Source organism: Poecile atricapillus, chromosome 1 (assembly GCF_030490865.1).
Source record: "Poecile atricapillus isolate bPoeAtr1 chromosome 1, bPoeAtr1.hap1, whole genome shotgun sequence".
NCBI classification, from domain to species: Eukaryota; Metazoa; Chordata; class Aves; order Passeriformes; family Paridae; genus Poecile; species Poecile atricapillus.
In genome coordinates this window covers 81,168,096-81,189,191 of record NC_081249.1, presented here as the reverse complement: position 1 = coordinate 81,189,191, position 21,096 = coordinate 81,168,096, and the positions used below count along the sequence as shown (strand labels likewise).

The window sequence follows — 21,096 nt, the reverse complement described above, 5'->3', positions numbered from 1 at the left end:
GAAGCAGAAGTTCCTTTGGTGGACAAACCTGGTGGACAGGACCTACATCGTGCATGCTAATGAACATGAGACCATCTGCATGGCATCTCTGGGTGCTCTCCAGCATGTGTGATAAGGAATAGTGATGTAGTAAATGGTGGCATTTATTTGTCATCAGAATTTTGGAAGACAAGCTGGAAGATGAAAAAAAAAAAAACCTACAAGGGATAAACACTGCTATCAAAAAACAGAAATTCTTCTTTCCTTAAATAAATATAGAACTATTGTGTCCCATCTTCACTGTTCCTTCCTTTTCTTTTTTGCAGTACAGTAGTAAGATTTTGCAACGTAAAGCATATGTGGGTAACTAGGCAGGGAACTATTCACAGTGTCATTTAATTAGCAGACTTCAGCTATGATATTTGTTCCAAAATGATGGTAACAATGTTTTAATAATATAAATAATGCCAAATATTAGGCTTAAAGACATGTGCTTAGTTAATGGAGCAAAAAAATATCAATCAATCAATCAATCAATCAATCAATCAATCAATCAATATTTTAATCATACTTGAGGGGAAAATTCAAAACAACATTAACACTGTACACAAAAACCACTGTAATAAGGTCATTCAAGAGTATAAATCCATTATACAGATGGAATGTTTTACCAGCAATTTATCAAAAGCTTTCAGTAATACCTTTCACTGAGTTTTGTAAAATATTCTTCAGTCATTTCAGAGCATTTGAAGTTTAATTAATCACAGTATCAAGCTTGTCCAAAAAGACATCAAGACTAAATTATTTAGGGAAAAGTGAAGGACTCAAATCATTCAGTAATCTCTCAATCTAAATTTTTGTAGCATATTAGATTAAAATAGCTCCAAGTGATCCATTTGGGAACTGATTCATTAATAAATGCAGACTAATCCATCAAAAGGATAACGACTTTCTCTGAAGAGTCAATTTTTTTATCCTGCATGTATCAAAATTCAATTTTAGCAAGGCTATGAAGCAAACAAATAAGATCTTGTATCACTATGCCTAGATTTCATTTTTTTAAATAAGAACAGTACCTTTTCAGCCAAACTTTCACCTCATGTAAATTGTTATCTGCTTTAATTTGAATAAGTCATGTAAGAAGCTTAGCCCTCACTTTTTTACCATAAACTCATAATACAGAGGCATCTCATCACTTCTGTGCAATTTTTAGTCAAGGGTCCCATTAAAGAGCATCTGGAGAAAACTTATTTTTTTGTATGCAATGATTTTTCTGTGTCATCTTTTGCCCTACAGTAATATGTGGTCCTGTTTTGGGCAGCTTTTCCACTTTTCAGTTTCCACAAGGATTTACTGCATTGATGTGGGCAATGGCTAAAAGCTGGTAACTGTTACAGTTCAAGGATGGTGCCAGTCATTTCTAGAATGTAACTCCTTAAGCATTAGTTCTCCCAGTTCACATACTTTGATAATCTCCCAATTAAATCTCTGTACAAACACGATATGATTAGGAACACTAAAAATTATATCTAAATTATTTCTTTAGTCTATAAAACTTCAGGTTACAAATAATGTCCCCCAGGTATTATTTTTTTATCTCCATTGTGAAATAAAACTGGAATTGGAAAGATTTTTTACTGTAAAGCTATTATAACATCCTGATGGAGTATAAGACAGGTGGGCTGGAATCTCTCCTTTGCCACTGGCTGACATTAATAATCATTTTACTTTCTACCAGGCTAGAAAGTATGTATTTTTTCCAATATTTTCTTTTTTTTTTTTTTTTCAAATCAGTGTTTATTTTATACAAGACAGAATGGCTCCACCAAATTCCAGTAGGAAAGCAACTCATGCTGTCATATATCACAAGGTGCTGATATTACTCCATACAACAGGTTATGCACTAATCTTGAGCACAATCTTGTGGGGTTACGACCTCTTCTATATTCAGTTTCATGTTTTTCATGTTTAAATCAGATCAACTACCTGCAGAATCTGCAGAACCAATGGTTTTTATGAAGTCTGTGTCTGTTAGGCTAGAGTTTAAGAAAGCTGTGTTTTGCCTCATTTTGACAGGCAATGGATCTGATGGAATGTTAGTCTTAGTGTAGTGTATGACCAATTAGATCACCAGGAGTAACTGAGCCCTTTGGTTATGAAAATTTTGAGTATGAACCTACAGGCTGTGTCCTGAAGAAGTCTGAAAAGTAAAAAGTTTTTAAAAATTTGTTAGGAAGTTCAAAACATGTCACAGAAATTGTTCAAGCTGCATATATATGAAGACAAATGTATCCATAAAAAAGTGACTCAATAGGATATGCTGTGGCAGAAACTAAGGATCAGTATCTTTCTCAGTGAGTCTTCACATGAGGAATGAGAACCAGCTTCAGCTTTCCACAAAAATCTCTGTTTTTCTTGTACCCCATCTTCTTTACAGGACTAAAATCTCTGTGTCAAACAACAGGCCTGTTTCATACTTCAGGCAAGTTGCTGAAGCATAAGGAATTTGAATATTTTCCATTTATGTTCCAAATCATCATGCTATGCTGATAATGCACAAACATACTGTAAAAAAAAAATTTGATCACAACTTGATGGCCATGACTTCAATCCATCTACTTATTCATGTATGTGGCTTTCAGCCAGTGAAAAGCTGATACTTGGACAATGGGAATTGCATGGGTTGCATCTGGGGGACCTTGGCTTGGTGTTTGTAACAGTGGCAGAAGTTTATTCTGATGGGGATTCTCATTTGTTTGGAAAATCAATGTTTTCCCAGGACTTCCTTCATAATGCAAAATAGCAGTAGTGAAATCTTGAAGAAGTTTTCACCTTTTTCATTTACTTGGTCTATTTCAGGACTTTAAGTGGATTTCAGTCATATGCAATATTAGAAGTACTGTTTTAAAAATTTCCTGTGGAAAAAAGAGTGGTCATTTTGAGAAACTTCAATTCAGATTTCTGAAAAATATCATTGAAAGATTTTGGTGCTGAAATATGACGTGCAGATGCATGATGTAGTACTTAGATTGGAATATTTCTAACTATGAATGACAACTTCTAGGCTGATCCAAGAATATTTTCCTGTTTTCTGGTCCAAAAAAGTGCTGTTTGAATTGTAACGAAATAGCTGTAGTCAATCATAAGCAGGAAAAGAGAATAGAGAAGGGAGAAAACCGGATGTTCTTTGCAGAAACAGAACATGCAGTGTGATGGTAGACACTTATTTCTAAAATATATCATTATGGCACAATTTGGGACTGCCCGATGTCTTTACATTAACTATAGACACTGGTGGTCCAGGACTGAATCCAGTTCAATGGAAAAAAATCTACCTTGCTTACCATGTTTTCTTCATAGGAGAAATGGAATGGCAATTAACATGTGAGGCCGGATGGCTTTTTCTGACGTACCAGTGTAGCACTTGAGGGAGAGAAACCTGATTCTGAGGTGGATGTGTGAGCATCTCTGTTTTAGTAAGATAAAAAAAAAAAAAGATGGTGATTTATATAATAAAAATTTTGTGGTTCCCCTAACAGTGAGTTTGGCTCACTAGGTCAAGGGATCCCCAGTCCTGGATGAAAGCTGTCATTACTGTCACTTCTGCAGATACATACATACAGAGCAATGCTTACTTCTGTAATTATACAGTGCAGGACAAACTTCTTCAGTGGACAAGACAATACATTAAAAAACAGGTGAGTAATCTGTTTAGTTTGACAGACATAGCTTATGTTTAAATATTTAGAAAATACTTCGTTACAAAATAAATTCAAGTAGTATAAATTATCACTGCCACACTGAGTAATTAAGCTTTAGTCTCAAAAAGATTTGTAAGAGGGGTGCCTATGATAAGGTGCAGAAATTTATGTGCGTAGTTCTTCTGTTGTCTAGTATTTTGCTGTTCACAGCTGCATGGAGTAATTAGGCACAAAACACAGTCAATGTATCTTGAATACACCTAACATTATCTGGCTTAGCTGGTGATGATTCTTTCCTCTAGAGTGATCACAGCTACCTGCCTGGGTTGCAGATTGAAAGTGCTGCTCAACCTTCTGGCTTAGTTACTCATTAAGAAGATGATAATATGTCTTGTTTTATTTCAGGAGAGTACTTTTGGCTTGTACTGGGCATCTATAGGCTTTTCGCTTTTGAGAAAAATACTGGTAGGATTATAAACATTTAAGTAGCACATATATAAGTGAAAGTCAGTATTTAGGGAGGTTTTTAATACATTGCTAGATGCTCAGAACAGTTTATTACTTGCTTTAAAGGCAAGAAATCTTGCTGTCCTTCAGGTAGTTGTGGAGTGATGACTGTGAAGCTTGGAAAATGGAGCATGTGTGCTTTGGGCCATTTAAAGACACCTTCCAGAAGACATAAATAACTAGTGGTCAATTTTTTATGTGAAATCCAGGGCAATGACATTAGAAAGCTAAGAGGAGCTTTTGAATATCTGCACTGTTCTCCAGGTAAGGGTAACACGACTGAGACCCTTTGATATGCTGTCCTGACTAGAAATATCATAATAGAAATACCATAATAGCAGCTCTTGAAGCAGAAATATACAGCCTTTATCTTACATGTAATGGTGAGTTGAGAGTGAGGAGAGGATAAATTAGCTCCTTTGCAAAAAGACTGTGTAGCATATGTGATAACAACTGGTACCTCAAGGTAAGATTTACTCAATGTATTTATGGCCTTCCTAGTCTCTATGAAACTAACTGGAAAGATGACTGGAAACAGAAGTTCCAAATGCCTCTCTACACCAGCTATATGGCTTTGACTCCAGCTATTTAGTGCTCTCCTTTGTGAAGTCACTTCTGATAATGTCAGGTTTGTTCGCTCTACTATAAATGAGGGCAGAATATCTTTTTGTGAGTACTGCTGAATCACAATAGCCTACATGAAACGGTTTTCATTACACTGGGTAATGAATAGTTATGCTCTCTCCTTCTACATATTCGAGTATGTGAAGATTCATTCCAACACACAACCACAGCTTGCCTGAGTTTTCTTAATTGAAGAACATCCCATGCAAAAAGTCATTTAGGACTCTAACAGATGCATTGCTTTATTTAGGCAAAAGCAGTCTTGTTATTTGTCATTTTGTGGCTGATGTGAAAGCTCTGAATGGCACGTTGGCATTATCTCTTTGACAATGATTTGATGCAATACTACACTGTGCTATAAATTAGTGTCAAGAAGCAAAATGCTAATGATAGAGGCCCCTCTATGCACTGGTGACTTAAATAGCATGTTTCTTTAAAATTCAACAGTGACTCACTCTCTTTTAAATAAAACCCCTCTGAGCTATTTAAATGACGCCATGAAGTTCTAGTGCATATTTCCTTTGATTCTGAACACTTTGGTGTTTACTTGAATAACTATCCAAACAATCTTTTGAGCATTGTACTGAATAATACCTTGAAACCTATTGCCTTGTGTAAACAGATTTTTTCAAATAAATGTTTGATTATCAAATAAAATGGTAGAACTCTGTTTGCTCATATAAACTAAATGGAATTGAAGCTGAGAGTGGTTTTCTGCTCTTTCTTGGAGACCTAGGTGAAGTCCTGAGCACCATTTTAAATGTACTCATCCCCTTCTAGGACTCTCTTTCATGTAATCAAATTGGCATTGATTAGAGAGAATTTCCCAGGATCAATGGAATTATATTGCTCTTGGATGACTAGACCCTTCAGGCAAACACTGACTGACTGAGTGAACACTACTAAATTCAGTGGCACCATCACAGTTTAATGGGCTGGGGATTCAGACACAAGTGTCAGGAGGATCTTTGTTATGGTTTTGTGCATTCATGAACACTGCTGATGACATATAAGTTTTTCTCCAAGTGTCAAATGCAAAATTCAAGTTCTTTGTAGCCAGGCAAATATGTCAATGTATCAGCTTTCTGCTGCCATTTTTATCCCTACACATACGTACTGAGTACTCTCAAAGCTCCTTTGGATTGAAGTCATTCCCAAGACAGTGCTATTTAAAAAGAAATCATTGTTGATGATGATCTATTATATTCTGCTAATATCTCCGTACTGCAGATATTTTCTATGCACTGAGAAATATAAAGAAATGGAAAGTGAGTCCTTAAGGAGAAGAAAATGCATCCTGTCATTTAGAATATTTAATAATGGGGTATGCTCTTTGCTTTTCAGAAGAAAACAAAGGTCTTAGAGTAACATCTTTCCAAACCAGGATGAACAGATGACAAACAATTCTTCCCCAAGCCTGAGATCTTTCTGTCATCTATAACTTTATCTTGTTGAGTAAATAGGCTGCAAGGTGGCAAATGAGTTCTGCAGCAAAAGATAGAGAAAATAATAACCTCAAAGAAGAATGCCTTCTAATGAAGACATATTTTGAAGAATGACTCTCCTTGCTATAGGGCTTCTAATTTGAATACCTCAGGTCATTTATACATAGAGACAGAAGCTGCAGAAAAGGATATTTCAGGTAACCATCACTTCATCTGAAAACTGATTTATCATTTGAAAATATCATCCTACTCTGCACCTGGAAAGGAACTGGAAAAAAAAGCCCATCATTAACTGATCATAAGTACAAAATATCTTGTAATAGACTGGCCATTTTTGTACCACTTCAAAATCTCTGAAAGAGAATCATTAGTAATATTCTGACAAAAAAAAAATCACTTTGGCATAATACGTCCTGCACGTATTACTAATAAAGTCCTCCCTCAGGTCTAAATTGTGGTTCACATATAAATGGAAGCACAAATTGTCCTTGTTCCATATCTACTGCAGTTGTGAACAATGACATGTCTAGAAATGTTCATATTATCAATCCTAAATTCCACGTGTGTTTCAGTGAGAAGAAAAATCTATCTTCATGTCACTTCCAGGCTAGACATGCATATCTGAGGAATGACAAAATTGCCTCTTTGCAGTTTCATGTTGACAGAATTTTTGTTTATGCCAGCAGTTAAATAACCTAAATTATACTCATAGCACCCATACCAAAAGTGAAAGGATCAAAGGATGAAACCCAGCCATTGGGCAAGGGTGCTCATCTACAGGTTCTGTCTATGGACCAAGGTAATTTCCAGTTCAGAGCTCTCCTTTCTCTTTAGTGTTCACTTAATGTAATTTTATACATTGAACATATAAGTTGTCTTCATGACTGCTGAATTAAAATAATACCTCAGGAAGAAACAAAGAAATATCTCATAAGAGAGTATCTGTTCAGTGGCAAGAAGGGTAGACAGAGCAGGGCCTGTGAGCAGTTGAATTTGTTAGAGTTAGGAGGATGTTTACAGAAAAAGGTAAGGAAGAGAAGAGAGGTGAGGACAAAAAGAAATTAGGAAGAGATAGTATAAGAAAGGAAAATCAATGGAACAGGAGATAAAAGGTGTAACAGAAGAGTCATACAGAACAAATCCTTGGATGCCTTATATTGGCTGCTCACGATGACCCTTGTGCTTAATATACTTCACCTCGATTATGGAGCTCTAGCAGCAACCCTGTTGTCTTACTGCTGTCACTAGAGGCAAAATACAGGCACTATGAAGTTCATTTAAGGGAAAGAGATTGTAAATGGACAGTTGTTCAGGACAAGGCAATGAGTTGTATTTTTTTTTCTCTTGGGTTTTTTTCTTGTTTTTCTCCCTAGATTCATGTGCAGTTGTACTGTAGATTCATGTACAGACAGTACAGGCAGTACTTCCAACTTTGTTTTCTCATTGCTTCATCCTCTGTTTTTGCAGAGCACTTTGACTAAATCAAACCCAAAAGATGTGGGACAGAGGACTCGCTCCACTGCCAGTGCAGAGGCAAAGGAAGTTAGCACACTTCTCTTTGTCTTTCCACTATTGGTAACTCTCAGAAGATCACAATTGCCTCCCCACACTCCCACATCAGAAAACTTTACCTAAGCGTTTCACCAGATGATCCTCTTCTTTTCCACAGGTTCACCAGGCTGCTGGAGCGGCTGGCAGCTGACGATGACTTTCCGTCGCCCACGTGCATGCGGACTACCGTCGATGTGGTGAATGCACTGCGCACGTTCCTCTCTGGTTTAGCAAGGATGATGTAGACCTTGGGCACAAACATACAGCCAAGGGCCACTGTGGCACTCAGACTCACTGAGAAACACATGGTGATTATCTTGTAGTTGCTTCCAAAATATATTGGCACAAAAGCCAGCCAAATAATGCAAGTGGTATACATGGTGAAGGCAATATATTTTGCTTCATTGAAATTCGCTGGGACATTTCTTGTCTTAAATGCGTAAAAGGTGCAGCTCAAAATTAATAACCCATTATATCCAAGGGGAGTCACAACACCCAAGTTGGTGGTGTTACAAATCAGGTAGACCTCTCGGATGCTTGGGTAATCATGCATTATATCTGGTGGCTCCATTATAAAGAGGGCGACTATGATGCCTAGTTGTATACATATCAAGATAAACGCGATAACCAGCTGGGCGCAGGCACTCATGAACCTAGGTTTCTTTGTACAAATTTTCTTCTTGCTTCCAGCCAGGATTCTTGCAATGCGGTTGGTTTTAGTTACTAGAGCAGAATAGCTCATAGCCGGTGAGAGGCCGATGCCAATTCGCTGAAGGTAACAGTAAATCTGTTGAGGTTTTGCAATCAGACAGAAAGTGCACAAGTAACCCAAGCAGATGCCGGCCAGAATGATGTAGCAAAGTTCTCGGCTGGATGATTTGACCACTGGAGTGTCACGGTACATTATGAATACGATTGTAACAAACAGTGTGGCCAACAGACCCAGGCATGCAAAAACAACTGCTGCAATTGGTTCGGGGTCGCCCCATCTGAGATACTGGACTGGGATGAGGTCACAACCTGCAGAGAAAGAGAAAAGTAAACACTGAAGTATGTAGATGTGAGATTCCTTAATGGTAGTTAGAGGTTTTCCTGATATCTCTCTTCTTTTTTTCTTTCAGGAAGCTGCCATTGTATTGAGTGTAGGCTTAGATTGTGTTAAAATAATGTCAACATAATGGCACAATAAGTACATTTTAGTGACAGCTTATTTCAGTAATACACTTTATCTGGAACAGAACATGATGACCAAGCTGATCAAGATAAGTCACCTCTCACAGTGAAAATTTGCCTTTTAAATTCTATGAAATATAGGAATTTATGAACAAATTTCCACAGCAAGTTGCACTACCTCAGCACAAAGTACTTCAGAGTTCTCTGCATACTATTGCACTCAAAGAACTACATGTCAATCCTACTAATTATACTGTACACCATGAAGGATAGTGGTATTTGCTTAAAGATTGTGGAGAGAAATCTTGAAGATTCTGTCAAAAAAAGAGAGTGTTTCTCAGATCGGCCACTTTTTTTCAAACAAAAATTTTGTAGAATTGGACTTGTAAGTAAGAGGTAATTTGGAATGGCTCACCATATTCATTCTTTTTTTACCATTCATCCTTCTGAAATTTCTGAAAAATTAAAACCTAATCTAACTTGTGAAATACAACTGAAGTTAATAAATTACCAACATAGCTGAATTAGCAGTGCAACCCACTTGAGGACACTTGTTTTTCAGTTTTGCATACGTTTTAGTAAATTATTCTATGCATCTGGGTCACAGGAAGTCAAAAAGGCTTTTAGTTCTGCAGTGTACAGATCAATAGACAGGAGTAAAAGCTGTCAGAAAACTTGTTGTTGGCATCCCTTCTTCTTCCCTCCTTTGTGTTTGCACTGTCGAGGCTAGATAGGTATTTCTGCCTTCTGGCCAGTCTATGATCTCTTCCAGGATTTCTAAGCAGACATAGTTGCTATGTTGCTGACTACAGCTGTAGGCACATGATGGCATCCATCCTTGCATTTTATTCCCAAAAACTGAATCTCCTGTTCAGGTCCTTCGACCTGGCTTCTTTTCATGACTTTCACTCAAGATACAGATGGGTTCTATACCCTGTGGCACCAAAGTATACCATACCAGTGCCTACCAACAAAAGATTTGTTCTCTACTTCCCATCAGTAGGTGATATCCAGGCGCTTCCTGGGAAGCAGGGCTTCAATAAATGTAGAAGTTGCTCCAGAACAAAAATGTCATAACAAAAAAATACACCCACCCACCACACCTTTCTGTTGGGTTTTATTGCTGAGGAGATATCATATGGTACGGGATATCCCTTTGTTCAGTTTGGGTCCTGGCTGTGTCCCCTCACAAAATGTTGCTCATACTCAGCATACTGGTGAGGGGGGAATTTTGGAGAGACACCTTGATAAATGGCCGCTGTGTTATCAACATGTCTTTAGCTACCAATGCAAAGCACAGCACTGTGAGGGCTGCTGTGGGGAAAATGAACTCCACCTCAGCTGGACCCAATACAGTAATAAAAAGGGGGAGGACCCTGATGTTCTGGAGTGTAACTTCCTGGAAACAGTGGACATGCTGGCATTGCCAGCCAGGGCAGGACAGCAGGGAGTAGAGGATGGAATGGAGAAAATGCAACTATACTTGCATTGAGCTTGAGTAGACTTGATTGCAAAATCCAAATTACTTCAAAATTTTGTATTTTTGTAATCATGTTGCTGGTTAGGTCATGCAGAAGAGTGTCCTGACTTGTGGCTTGTGACAAGGCACTTCACCCTGTGAAGATGGAGTGCCAGGTGCCCACATCTGTACTTTCTGCAGTGAGGGTAGTTAGTTATGGGTTTGTGGATGCCAAGAAATTTCAATTAATTAGGGAACCTGGGATCTCAGTGACTTGATGAGAAGGAATAAATGTAGATATCAGGACCATAATTTTGGAATTTCTACATGGGAGATCTATTGTTTGCCTTTCCTGTATTTTAAGTGGAGCTTAGAGTTTTCCAAACCTGCCACTAATGTTCTTAGTAGTAAAAATCATTTCATGAAGCAATATGGGTAGATATTAGGCCTAACTCCTTTCTTCTCCAAGTATTTTTGCATTCTGTATCTCTACAGAAATAATATTTCTGGAGATGTAATACCTTCAATCAGTTGGGAAAAGTACAAGGCAGATATTTCTGTGTTCTTGAAGAGAGTAGAAGAATCAGTAGGATTGGGGTCAATGAGTCTTTGAGATTAATGCAATTAAAGTATACAAATTTGCAGTCACTTTAGTGTAAGAGAATTGAGCTCCTTACTGAATACAGATTAACTTGTCATCCATACTAGCCTGCTTTGATGTGAAAAGCTTTCTCTTTCATTAACAAAATTATTACCCCACCTAAACATAAGAAAGACGTTAGATTTTTATGAAACATAATCACTGCATTAGTTGATGATACCTTTATAACTCTTGCTGGTTTTATGGATTTACTTATTCAGTATTCATTGTGAGGGAGACACTGTATTTCTTTCTGACTTTTTCAAGTTTAAAGTAGCACAGTAATCACATCATTAAAATCAATATTATACACAAGTGAGAGTAGTGAAAAAGGGTAGAAATAAGAAGAAATCTTCTGTTGTGAGCAGGTATCCCACTGTGGGTTCTTCCTTGGGAAGTTTTATAAGTAAATGACCTCTAAATCTTCTAAACAAAGAGTTTACAACTTCTAACACTGCTAGGTATTCTTGACAGGAAATTTGAAGAGAAAAGGTCTTAATCTGGCAGCTGGCCTTTGCATGCAGACAATGATATAGGGGCTAAATTTTGCCTCATTTCTAATGTTGTAGCAGAGGTGAATCATAACCAAGTGTTTCTCATTAGTTTCAGACTATTTCATGCCTTCCTTGCTTTATTACTCTCTTTACATTCGCTTGATAAAATACCTGAGAAGAAAGTTGAAAACTTGTCCCATTTTTCCCATCACTGAATACACTTTACAAGGAGATTGCTAAACTTTGCAATGATTTATTCCACAATTAGGATTTAAAGACTGGATCGTCTTCATGAAACAATGATTGGTGAAGTTTTCATATAATAATTTTGCAGGTAATGGTTTCTGACAATGGCAATTTTAGAGAAGGACGACTAGATCAAGTAAAAGAAAGATGAGAAAACAGCACTGTGAGTGTTGATGTTAGACTGATGACCAGGACTATACCAAGGCAAAAGCTGAAAAATGGTACCATAAAAAGAACTCATTCTTGTCAGTGGCCATGAGAACACCCCACAGCCTACCTCTTACACTTTACCAATGCCTCCAAGCACCTGGAAAGTTTTCTATCCTAGCTAGCTCAGAAACAGGTGAACAGCAGTCTTGTCTAGTGCCCACAGTGTGCTGAGGCACTAAGGTGGTCTTTGGCTTGTGGAAGGGCTGTTTGGAGCCAGTCCAGTTTGGAGCAGGTTTATATTGTTCTGTGCTCAGGGGTGCCTGAAGCCCCAGTAAAATTGGCATAAAACTACCCTTATGCTCTTCTGTCCAGAAAGATAGCCAGTGTGGAGCAAGACACCAGATACACATGTGAATAGCAAGATGAACAGATAAAAAAAAAAATCAGAATTCCGTTTAACACTCTAGGGGAAGGTTTTCTCAAAGGACCACCAAAAATCACCAAGAAAATAAAGATAAGGATATCTAAGGATCTTCTGATAAAAAAAGAAGTTTCTGATATTTTGGAAAAGCTTCTAGCTACTTCATGCATGGACTGTATTCTGCCATGAACAAGGAGAGGAAATGCTCTTGAAGGCCTAACCACTGCCATAGGTCTATTAGTAGGTCTATTATTACACTGTCCTCTTTCTGTAGAGGCAATTTTGTCTCTTATTTCTGATCTTTCATACTGCATTACAATTAGTTCATCTGGGAGAAGAGTTTACAGATATAAAGCACTATATTATAGACCATATTTTCTGTGGACTTTGTTCTTAGCACTGTGTTGTCATTATAGCCTTGACACCTACAAAATGTCTTCAGCATCCATAGAAATGTATTAGCGTAGAACTGAGAAATCCCTTCCATGGTAACCAATATAAAATACATAACTAAACTATTTTCAAAGGTAAACTTGTCAGAATAGGGATTTTGAATAGGATTAACTCTGAAAAGTGGAGCTAATTCAATAAATTCTGTTAAGTTACCATCAGGAGCTAAAGCTCACTGAATATGCACATGGAGACTAAAACTGGCAGAAAATGGTTTCTGGTTTAGTAAGTTCTAAATATTTTTCAGTTGGATTTGGCATCCTGGTTAGCAAGTTTAACTTGTTAAAATAGACTTGGTTTTCTTAGTAATTTTTCAGACATCCTTCCGAGGTTATCAGAAGCCCAAACACCAAGGTTGAAACTCAAGCAACCTAGCCACATTTTAGTAACGAATGTGTCTTCATATACTATCTAGCACTCATTTTACACTCTGCAGACACCTGAGGGACATATCAGGCCTCTGACCTTCATGTGGAATCTGGACCATCTGAAAGGAGAGAGGACACGAATATGTCAGAACTTTGTTCAGGTCCTATGGTAAAATACTCCAGTCACCAATCCTTTGCCCTACTCTGGTGGGACCTTTTGAACTTGCTACAATAGCAGGGCATGTAGAGGTGTCTTCTTAGCTGATGCAGCTCCTAGACAGGTACATTTACTGAAACTATCAGCAAAGGTGGCTTTGCACAGGCAACAGAGGCAGCTGATGACTACGCATGTGTGTATTCTGCCACCTCTGCAGGTCAGGACTTGGGATTAACCACATCTTAAACCATGAAACCTAGAGCATCTGTAGCTCAGGGGCTTGGGTCCTCAGTATCTGGAATATGTAGATTTATCTGTGCATTGCAGTAAGGGGGAAGGCCATGAATCTTAGAATAGTACATTAAAGTTACTTTGTGACCATATGAGAAATTATTCCTTAATTACACTAGTGTGCAGAATGATGGGAACAACAGATGAATTACAACAATCAGGTCTATCCTTATGCCAGCTCTACTGTTTTGATTTAAGTCTCATGAAAAAGTGCTGGGTCTGTGTGTTTTTAATGCTTTGTTCCAAATATAAACTTTCCATAATGTAAGGCACAATTACAAGTGGATCCTTCTGGCTTTGTTTGCGAGTTCCCCTTCATCCAGCCTGGGAGCTTCCAAGCACTGCTTGTTGAGCTCAGCAATACTGAATGAGCTCATTTGAGCCTGAAGTAGTGTGGCTCATGCTGCACTGGAAACTGAAGTTTACACCTTACCTGGGACAAGCAATTGAGGGGAGAAAAGTGTGCAAATCCAGAACCAAGGGAGAAGAAAATGAGGTCCTGGTCATAATATTGCCACCTGAACCCTTAACTCATCCATATATACCTTTTCCCAGAGGAAGATAGTGAAAGTGACTAAGAACAATGGTTACATTTTGTTTGGAGTAAGAAATCAAAAGGAAAGAGAAATAAAGAGCAAAGAAAACAGGGTGAAATCTGGGCATTATCTCTGCCTGATGTTCATTTATAACAATAGAAATAACCAGATGAAACTTGTGTTCTCCTAACTCAGTCTCAATTACAGCTTTAACAATTATGATAAAAAGCAAGATCCTAGTTTCAGCAGAAAAATCAATGTCAACACAGACTAAATTGTGTTCTGATCTGCATCAGACAATTGCTGAAATCACCCATGGCTGCAACATTTTTTGCAAGAGGGAATACAAGAAAGCAGCCTGATGGGAGCAAGCAGTTACCCTTTGAAAATATTTTGGGCAAGAGATGAATTACCTTTTTCTTGAGTGAGGGGCAGAATTCAGCCTTATGAGAAAACTGAGGCTCAGACCCCCATGACTTCAGCCACACACATTTTTCAGTTCTTTCATCCAAGGGATTTTTGGATAATCTGTCTCTTATCTGTCACTTCCAGATGGGCAGCAAAATCATGACACTGCTATCTTGGCTTTACTGTATTTTATTTGGTGAAAGCATTTTTGTAACTATGGTAAAAATATATATTTCTGATATATTTTCTCACCTTTGAACAGCAAAAATAGAGAAACCATTTCAAGAGGTGTAAATAGTTAGGCTCCTATTTTAATGGGAATCCAATTAAGAAAATCAAATAGTCGGTATATTTTGGAATACACAGACTGAGAAAAATGTCAATATAACCTGAAAATAATCCAGTTGTCACTGAAATGAATAGAATCTAATTTTCTTGTCATTCCTGAGGTCACTAGACAAAACTTTGGTTTTGGTATTGTTGCATGCTGATCTTGAATGTCAGAAAGGGAGAATAACTGCTTTTTTCTCACCTCAAAAGGTCCTTAAATGCTAGTGGTAACTGAACCAAGATGTTCCTACATACACTGGAAAAACTCTGAGACATTGAACAAATTTTATTTGGTCTTTCTAGAGCACCGTTTTTGAATGCAGAAGGCCACATCCTCAGATTCTCCTAAAGCTTTTGAAAAATTAGCCTCAGTGCTGGTCATCAGCACTAAGAAAATCCCTCCACTTGTATCTAAGCTTGTGTGGCACCTATTTCTCTTTCACCTGCTATGAATACAATGCAAAGAAAAGCTTTGAGGAAGAGTGGAGTGACTGGCATATGCTTCTGGACTTAAACCACTGAATTCCCCCTGCTGTAGCTGAATCTGTGGCTCAGCCATGCTGGCCACACTAATGTGTAGATTGGTGCTGTATTGTATGGACGTTGCCAACACAACACATGGGGACTTAGAGGAGCTACTGGGAAGCATAACTTGATACTAAGCCAGGAGGAAGAAATTTACTTCTGGCACATGTTGGGATAGTACATATAAATTTTAAGAAAAGGAAGCAACTTACTAGGTTTCTGTCCAAGGAGAAGCCTGATCCCTGGGAAATATTGCATGCAAAAGCAATCTGAAATTTGTGATGAAATAAAATATGGGCAGTTAATATTCCCTTTCTTGTCCCAGCTTCACTTCTAGATGGAGACATTTTCCAGTAACTGATTCAACCAAGAGAAACTCTTGTTCCCACTTACCTTTCTCACTACCTTTGAATTCTCTGTGCCTTTCTGTACTTCAGAACTTCAATGTCTTTTTCTATTCTGAGAATAACTTTGTTTTCCTACACATATTGCATCCCTTCTGTCTTCCCCCCTATTGCATCTGAATTCCAATATTCCATAGGTGGCTGAAAAAGTGCATTAATCTGTCTTCCTTTCTGTCAGTAATATCCCTGCCATTACATGTTTTATTTAGTGAAGTTTGTGGCACAAAACTGATGCTGATCATTGAGCATAAGAAAGATGGAAGCAATGTTTTTTTATGTGAGCCAAGAAAGGATTCAAAACAAGTTTTTATCCAAGATCAGATCACTGGCAAACAGTGAGGCGCAGCTCCATGTTAAAAACCATTTCAGGTGTGTGGCTGATAAATCTACAGGACTCTCATCTGAAGGTGATCATGCAGGGAAGACTTATTCTAATGAGTTTTTTATATGTGTAGCCTTGTGGAGCTGACATTCTCTAGGAAATGGCTTTATCAAGCAGCAAAGAGACTTAGTATGCTGCAATATCAGATGTAGGGACATTTCAAGGAGATAGCTGTATACTTTAATAAACTGAAAGGAAATTTCCTTGCTAGAATACAAAATACATCAACCTCTCCTTACTTTTAATGCACATTTATTACTAAATCCTATGTTGTAAACAAGATTGAGAGGCACTATTTTGTACAAGTGCAAAAGTTGGCACTAGAAATAAGATTCATTAAAAATACAACTTGTTATTTGGTATGGATAAGCTAGGAATAGATTTCTTAAAATCTCTTTGCGATAGAAATTTAAATAAGACAAGATCCAGGCATCATGCCTATAAGTTGGGTGGAGACTAGACAATCTGAAGTTGGGAGATGTGTGTCCTGTGACTTGGAGGACAGGTTCCACCAGCCGTGCTCATGGAGGCCAAAGGGGGGGGGGGGGGGGGGTTGTTTTCAAAATAGACCCTGCCAAATTTGTGCCTGGCTGAGGAACAAGTGTTAGATCTTCTGAGGAACATTGCTTGGCACTGATGTCAACGGTTCCTTTGTGTACAGATTGATTTTGGTCCCCATAAAGGCATAAAATGTACATCTGAAGCCAGACAAATGGTTTGTAAATTGTAGTTTTACAAACAAAAACAAAATGTTTGCTATGGAATACACACATCTGTTGGCTTGAATAAAAATATAACTCATTTCCTTAAAAAAAAAAAAATAAAATCACTGATAGTTGGAAAACAATTGTCTCAACCTAGAAAAGCTTTTGAGGGGCCAACCCATCCCACTCTTCCATTCTGAAGGCAAAATGAGACTTTCAGAGGGTGAATAGTCCCACGAGACCAGAACACTGTATCATGCTTGAACCATGAAAATTTGTGTGTCCTGGGAAGCCAGCTCAAAGCACAGAGCATGAGGGTCAGCCTGGCAGCCCTGTCACTCTACTTTGCCTTACACGTGGTGCTTAGTGTCTCATTACACAAACTTAACCATGTCACTGGGCAGTTCCTTCCCACCATTGGTTCTCTCGCTTCTCTGCTGGCACTTGGAACAAGTGCCCTCCCAAGTGACTTGTAGCAGTTCCTGGTTTAGCTGATCTATGCTGGGTAAAACCTCAGGTGCTCACCTAATCAATGGTGTGAGCTGGGATCTACAACATCTCAGACAAAATCCCTGGAGGCTGAAGAGCTGCCCAGTTGCACCAGTTGACCTTCATGAGCTGACCAGCCTGGTGCAGGGTTATGGGGTGACTTTACCTTTAAGGTAGCTTTGCGAGCTAAGGAAGTTGAAGCTGCTGGTGGCTGATGGGAGTCTTTTCTCCTGACCAATTATCGGTCATTTCTAAGAATTGACAGCAGTTTTGACCATTGAAAAGTGAGATCAACTTGTGAACACCACCTTAAGATGTAAAGCCAGAGACCTCTTGCTCTTTTCAGTTTCTGGCTTCTGAGAAGGTAACAAGGCTCTGTCTTGGCCTCCTCCCCCCCCTCCAGGCCGGACAAGGCTGCAGAGGGCGGGGGGGGGAAGAGAAACGGAGCCAGCTGGCCTGGCTTGGTTTGCAGTTTCTGCTGCTGGATGGAAAGCTGACACCATGAATATCTGCAGCTTTTCCAAGACTTTAATTCTTTTACTACCTGGATGAAACGTACAGATTACTCCTTTTTCCCAGAGAAACAGAGAGAGAGAGAGAATCAACATGAAGAAGACATCATAAAACCATCAAAGACAGTGAAGAAAAGAGTTAAGTTTTAGATGGGGAAGAGAGAATAAGGAGATGCTTTATAAGCTGAAATATTTTTCTGTTAAAGCTATGGAGATGGACAATAGTGTTCTGAAAAAACTTTAATTCATGACAGAGTGTATTGGGAGGAATGGAGTGTTCAAAGTGTGGATTTTGAGCAAAAGGTGGAGTAATTGTGATACAGTGAGGTGCTGGAACAGAGTGAGGTGAAGATTTGAGGCCTTGAGAGGCAATGAGAAAACTGTTTCCAGAGAAGCTCACAGACACAGATGAAGAGAATTTTTGCCTTTGAATAACTCATCTTAAAAAAATAACATCCCTAGACTCATTGACCCATAACACACCTCAGAGTGATGTGAAATGGGAGGAGTGAACTGATGGATGACAGGATTTCCGGCAGCTGGCATCAGAGAAATAGAAAACTATAACAGAAATAGTTTTCTTGTGAGAAACTCCATAGATTAGCAGAAGAAGACTTCTGTTTCTCTACGACGACTGATGAAAAGACTCTAGCAGGAATTGGGACTGTTTTAAACACCAAAGTTCCAAAGTTTTTTGTCTCTATGTTGTCATGTGAACAAGGAAATGGTTGGGTAGTGGGGGATAAAAGGGTTTTCTGGAGGTTTATTGTGGTGTTCTTATTTTTGTAGTTTTGTTAATAAACTTTTTTCCTTTTAAGTTTTAAGCCTGTTTTGCTCTTGTTTTAATCCATATCTCACAGAAAGAAATAAGTAAGTTTTCTAGTAATTTTTTAGTTACTGCTTTAAAACCACGACATTTATTTGGTGCATTGGCCGGGAAAACGAAATTAGCAAATCTAAACCACTACATGCAGTAACCTGGTCTCTGCAACGTGGCCTTTCGAAGCCTCTGAGAAACATATCTCACATTGTAATCACACACTCAGTACTCTGCTTTTGGGGACAAATGCAGCCTGCTTTCTTTTTCTCCCCTTCTCCATTTTCCTGGCACAAGAAATCTTTTCCTGAGAGAAGACTTTGCTGGATGGTTGCTGGTTGCCCAGGGAGGCAGAACTGGGGGAGCAGAGCTATGGGAGCATAGATTCAACAGAACTTAGAAGTCTATTCTACTGCTATTTCAGTTTTCTCAGTTGAAAGATTTTTATTTTTTTTCTAAGGGAAAGCGTCATTTTGAGATTTTCTGAAAAATACCCCATCACTTTCATGGTTAAATGATATTCCTGCAATAATTTGGTAGCCAAGCTCATTTATCACAGTAATGCAACCATCCTTAAGCAGGAAAGGATTAGCTTTATAAATAAAAATCTGCCTAGAGGCCAAGCCTTACCTTACACTCTCCTACTTACATAAATTCATGCAGAAAACTCTTTTCTTTTGTCTTCCCTCACACCTCAAAGTTTTTCCCCTCATCCATAGAAACTATATGCAAATTAGATCTGTGACTTCTTTTGGAAAAAACCTGTCTTTTCTCCCCTTGTCTATACAAAGCCTAGCACAGCAAGAACATGATCCCTGAACAGTGTTTTGAAGTGGTTTGTGCTCTGAACATTTGAACACCTAAATTCTGTTTATTAGTCATAAAGAAGAGAGGCTGTGGGATACAATGCTGGAGTAATTTATCTCCAAAGAAGCCTAACTGATATTCTGCAAGAGCATAGAGGTCTACACCATGGCAAGGATGAGCACTGTTGTTCATCTTTTGTTCTGATGAACAAAAGACTAGAGCAAACCAAAATCTGTTTGAAGCACTTTTTTAGCAGCAGTAACTACAGCAACTAATTCAGAATTTTGTCAGATTAAAAAAGAAGGTAGTGCATTATTCCTCTGCTTGGGGAGATAATAAAACTCTTAAATTCAATCTTTCTTAATAATTTCTCTGATAAGCACTTTGTTTCTGTATCTATTTGGGGAAGGGTAAGATCTGTATTACCAGCTGTAGGTTGGGACAGGATTGAGTACAAAACAAGGACTTTTTCCTCTTATTTCAAGATCTAGTAATTCAGGTCTTTAGAAAGGAGTTGAACTATGTGAATAATTCCTGGATCAGGTTCAGGAGATAAATATCAGCTTTAGTTCAAATTTTAACTTTATCCCCATATTCCCTCTGACCAAAACCATCCTCATACTCACTTTTATCAGCCATTAGTTTCTTCATCTCATTAGATGAGCACTTTCATTGACAACACAAGCACAACCGCAACTCATTTACCTGTGAGGTCCTCGTTGGGCCAGGAGCCAAGCTGGCAGGCTTTGCATGTGTATTCATCAGAGACATACTCATTTTCTTTACAAGGAGTGCAGGTCCAACAGCAACTCACTTCTCCTTTACGGATCACCTGAGATAAAAATTGACATTTTGTTTTAGCAGCATAAAATACATCCATGCTGACCCAGTTGCTAATTTAATTTTTTAAGATTTTTTTTCTTTTTTTCAATAGAAGACTTTTTGAAATTCTGTTATTCCTTTTTATGATATGTTTTCAAAGATAATATGTGAAAAAAGTTCTCAGTTCTCCCATCATGTAGGTACCAGAATCACCTATGGACAAAGAAGAAAGAATCCACCAATCCCAGAGAACAGAATGACAAAAAAGACTTTTTTTCCCCTCTTAAAATTTGTAAAGCTTTATAGATATCAATGTGCCTACAGAAGTCAGTGCATGATAGTGAACACACATAATTCACCTCAAAGTGGTCCATACAGAGAAACATGTTTATTATGTCCGTAATGGTTGGTTACCCAAAGACTTTCACGTGCTTATTTTTCATCCAATAGTGAGTAATTTATTAAAACTGATTTTTCCAGACATAAATCTGAACATGCCTTTTCCAGAATTATATAATTATTGCATTTCTAATTACCATTTAACGGTGAGAACCTTATCTTTCTCTGTTCTAACATCTGACCTGATTTCTCATTTCATAATTTACTACCAAATGTTATTGCATGCTTAGGATTGAAATGCAGATTTTTCAAGATCCTTATTTATCATCTCTGGGAACATCTGTGCATCTTGTCAATATGTCTTT

At 38.1% G+C, this 21,096-nt stretch overlaps 1 protein-coding gene across 3 annotated transcripts in view; it reads right to left on the bottom strand.

Annotated features, from left to right (window-relative positions):
- The window catches only part of GRM5 (glutamate metabotropic receptor 5), a 228,778-nt gene that overhangs the window by 14,755 nt on the left and 192,927 nt on the right, over positions 1 to 21,096 (bottom strand). For all 3 annotated transcript variants that reach the window (XM_058849220.1, XM_058849227.1, XM_058849229.1), the window contains exons 6-7: positions 20,276 to 20,402; positions 7,888 to 8,827 (exon numbers count right to left, since the gene is read on the bottom strand). In XM_058849220.1, coding sequence (XP_058705203.1) covers positions 7,888 to 8,827; positions 20,276 to 20,402 — 1,067 coding nt within the window. The remainder of the gene's footprint in view (positions 1 to 7,887; positions 8,828 to 20,275; positions 20,403 to 21,096) is intronic.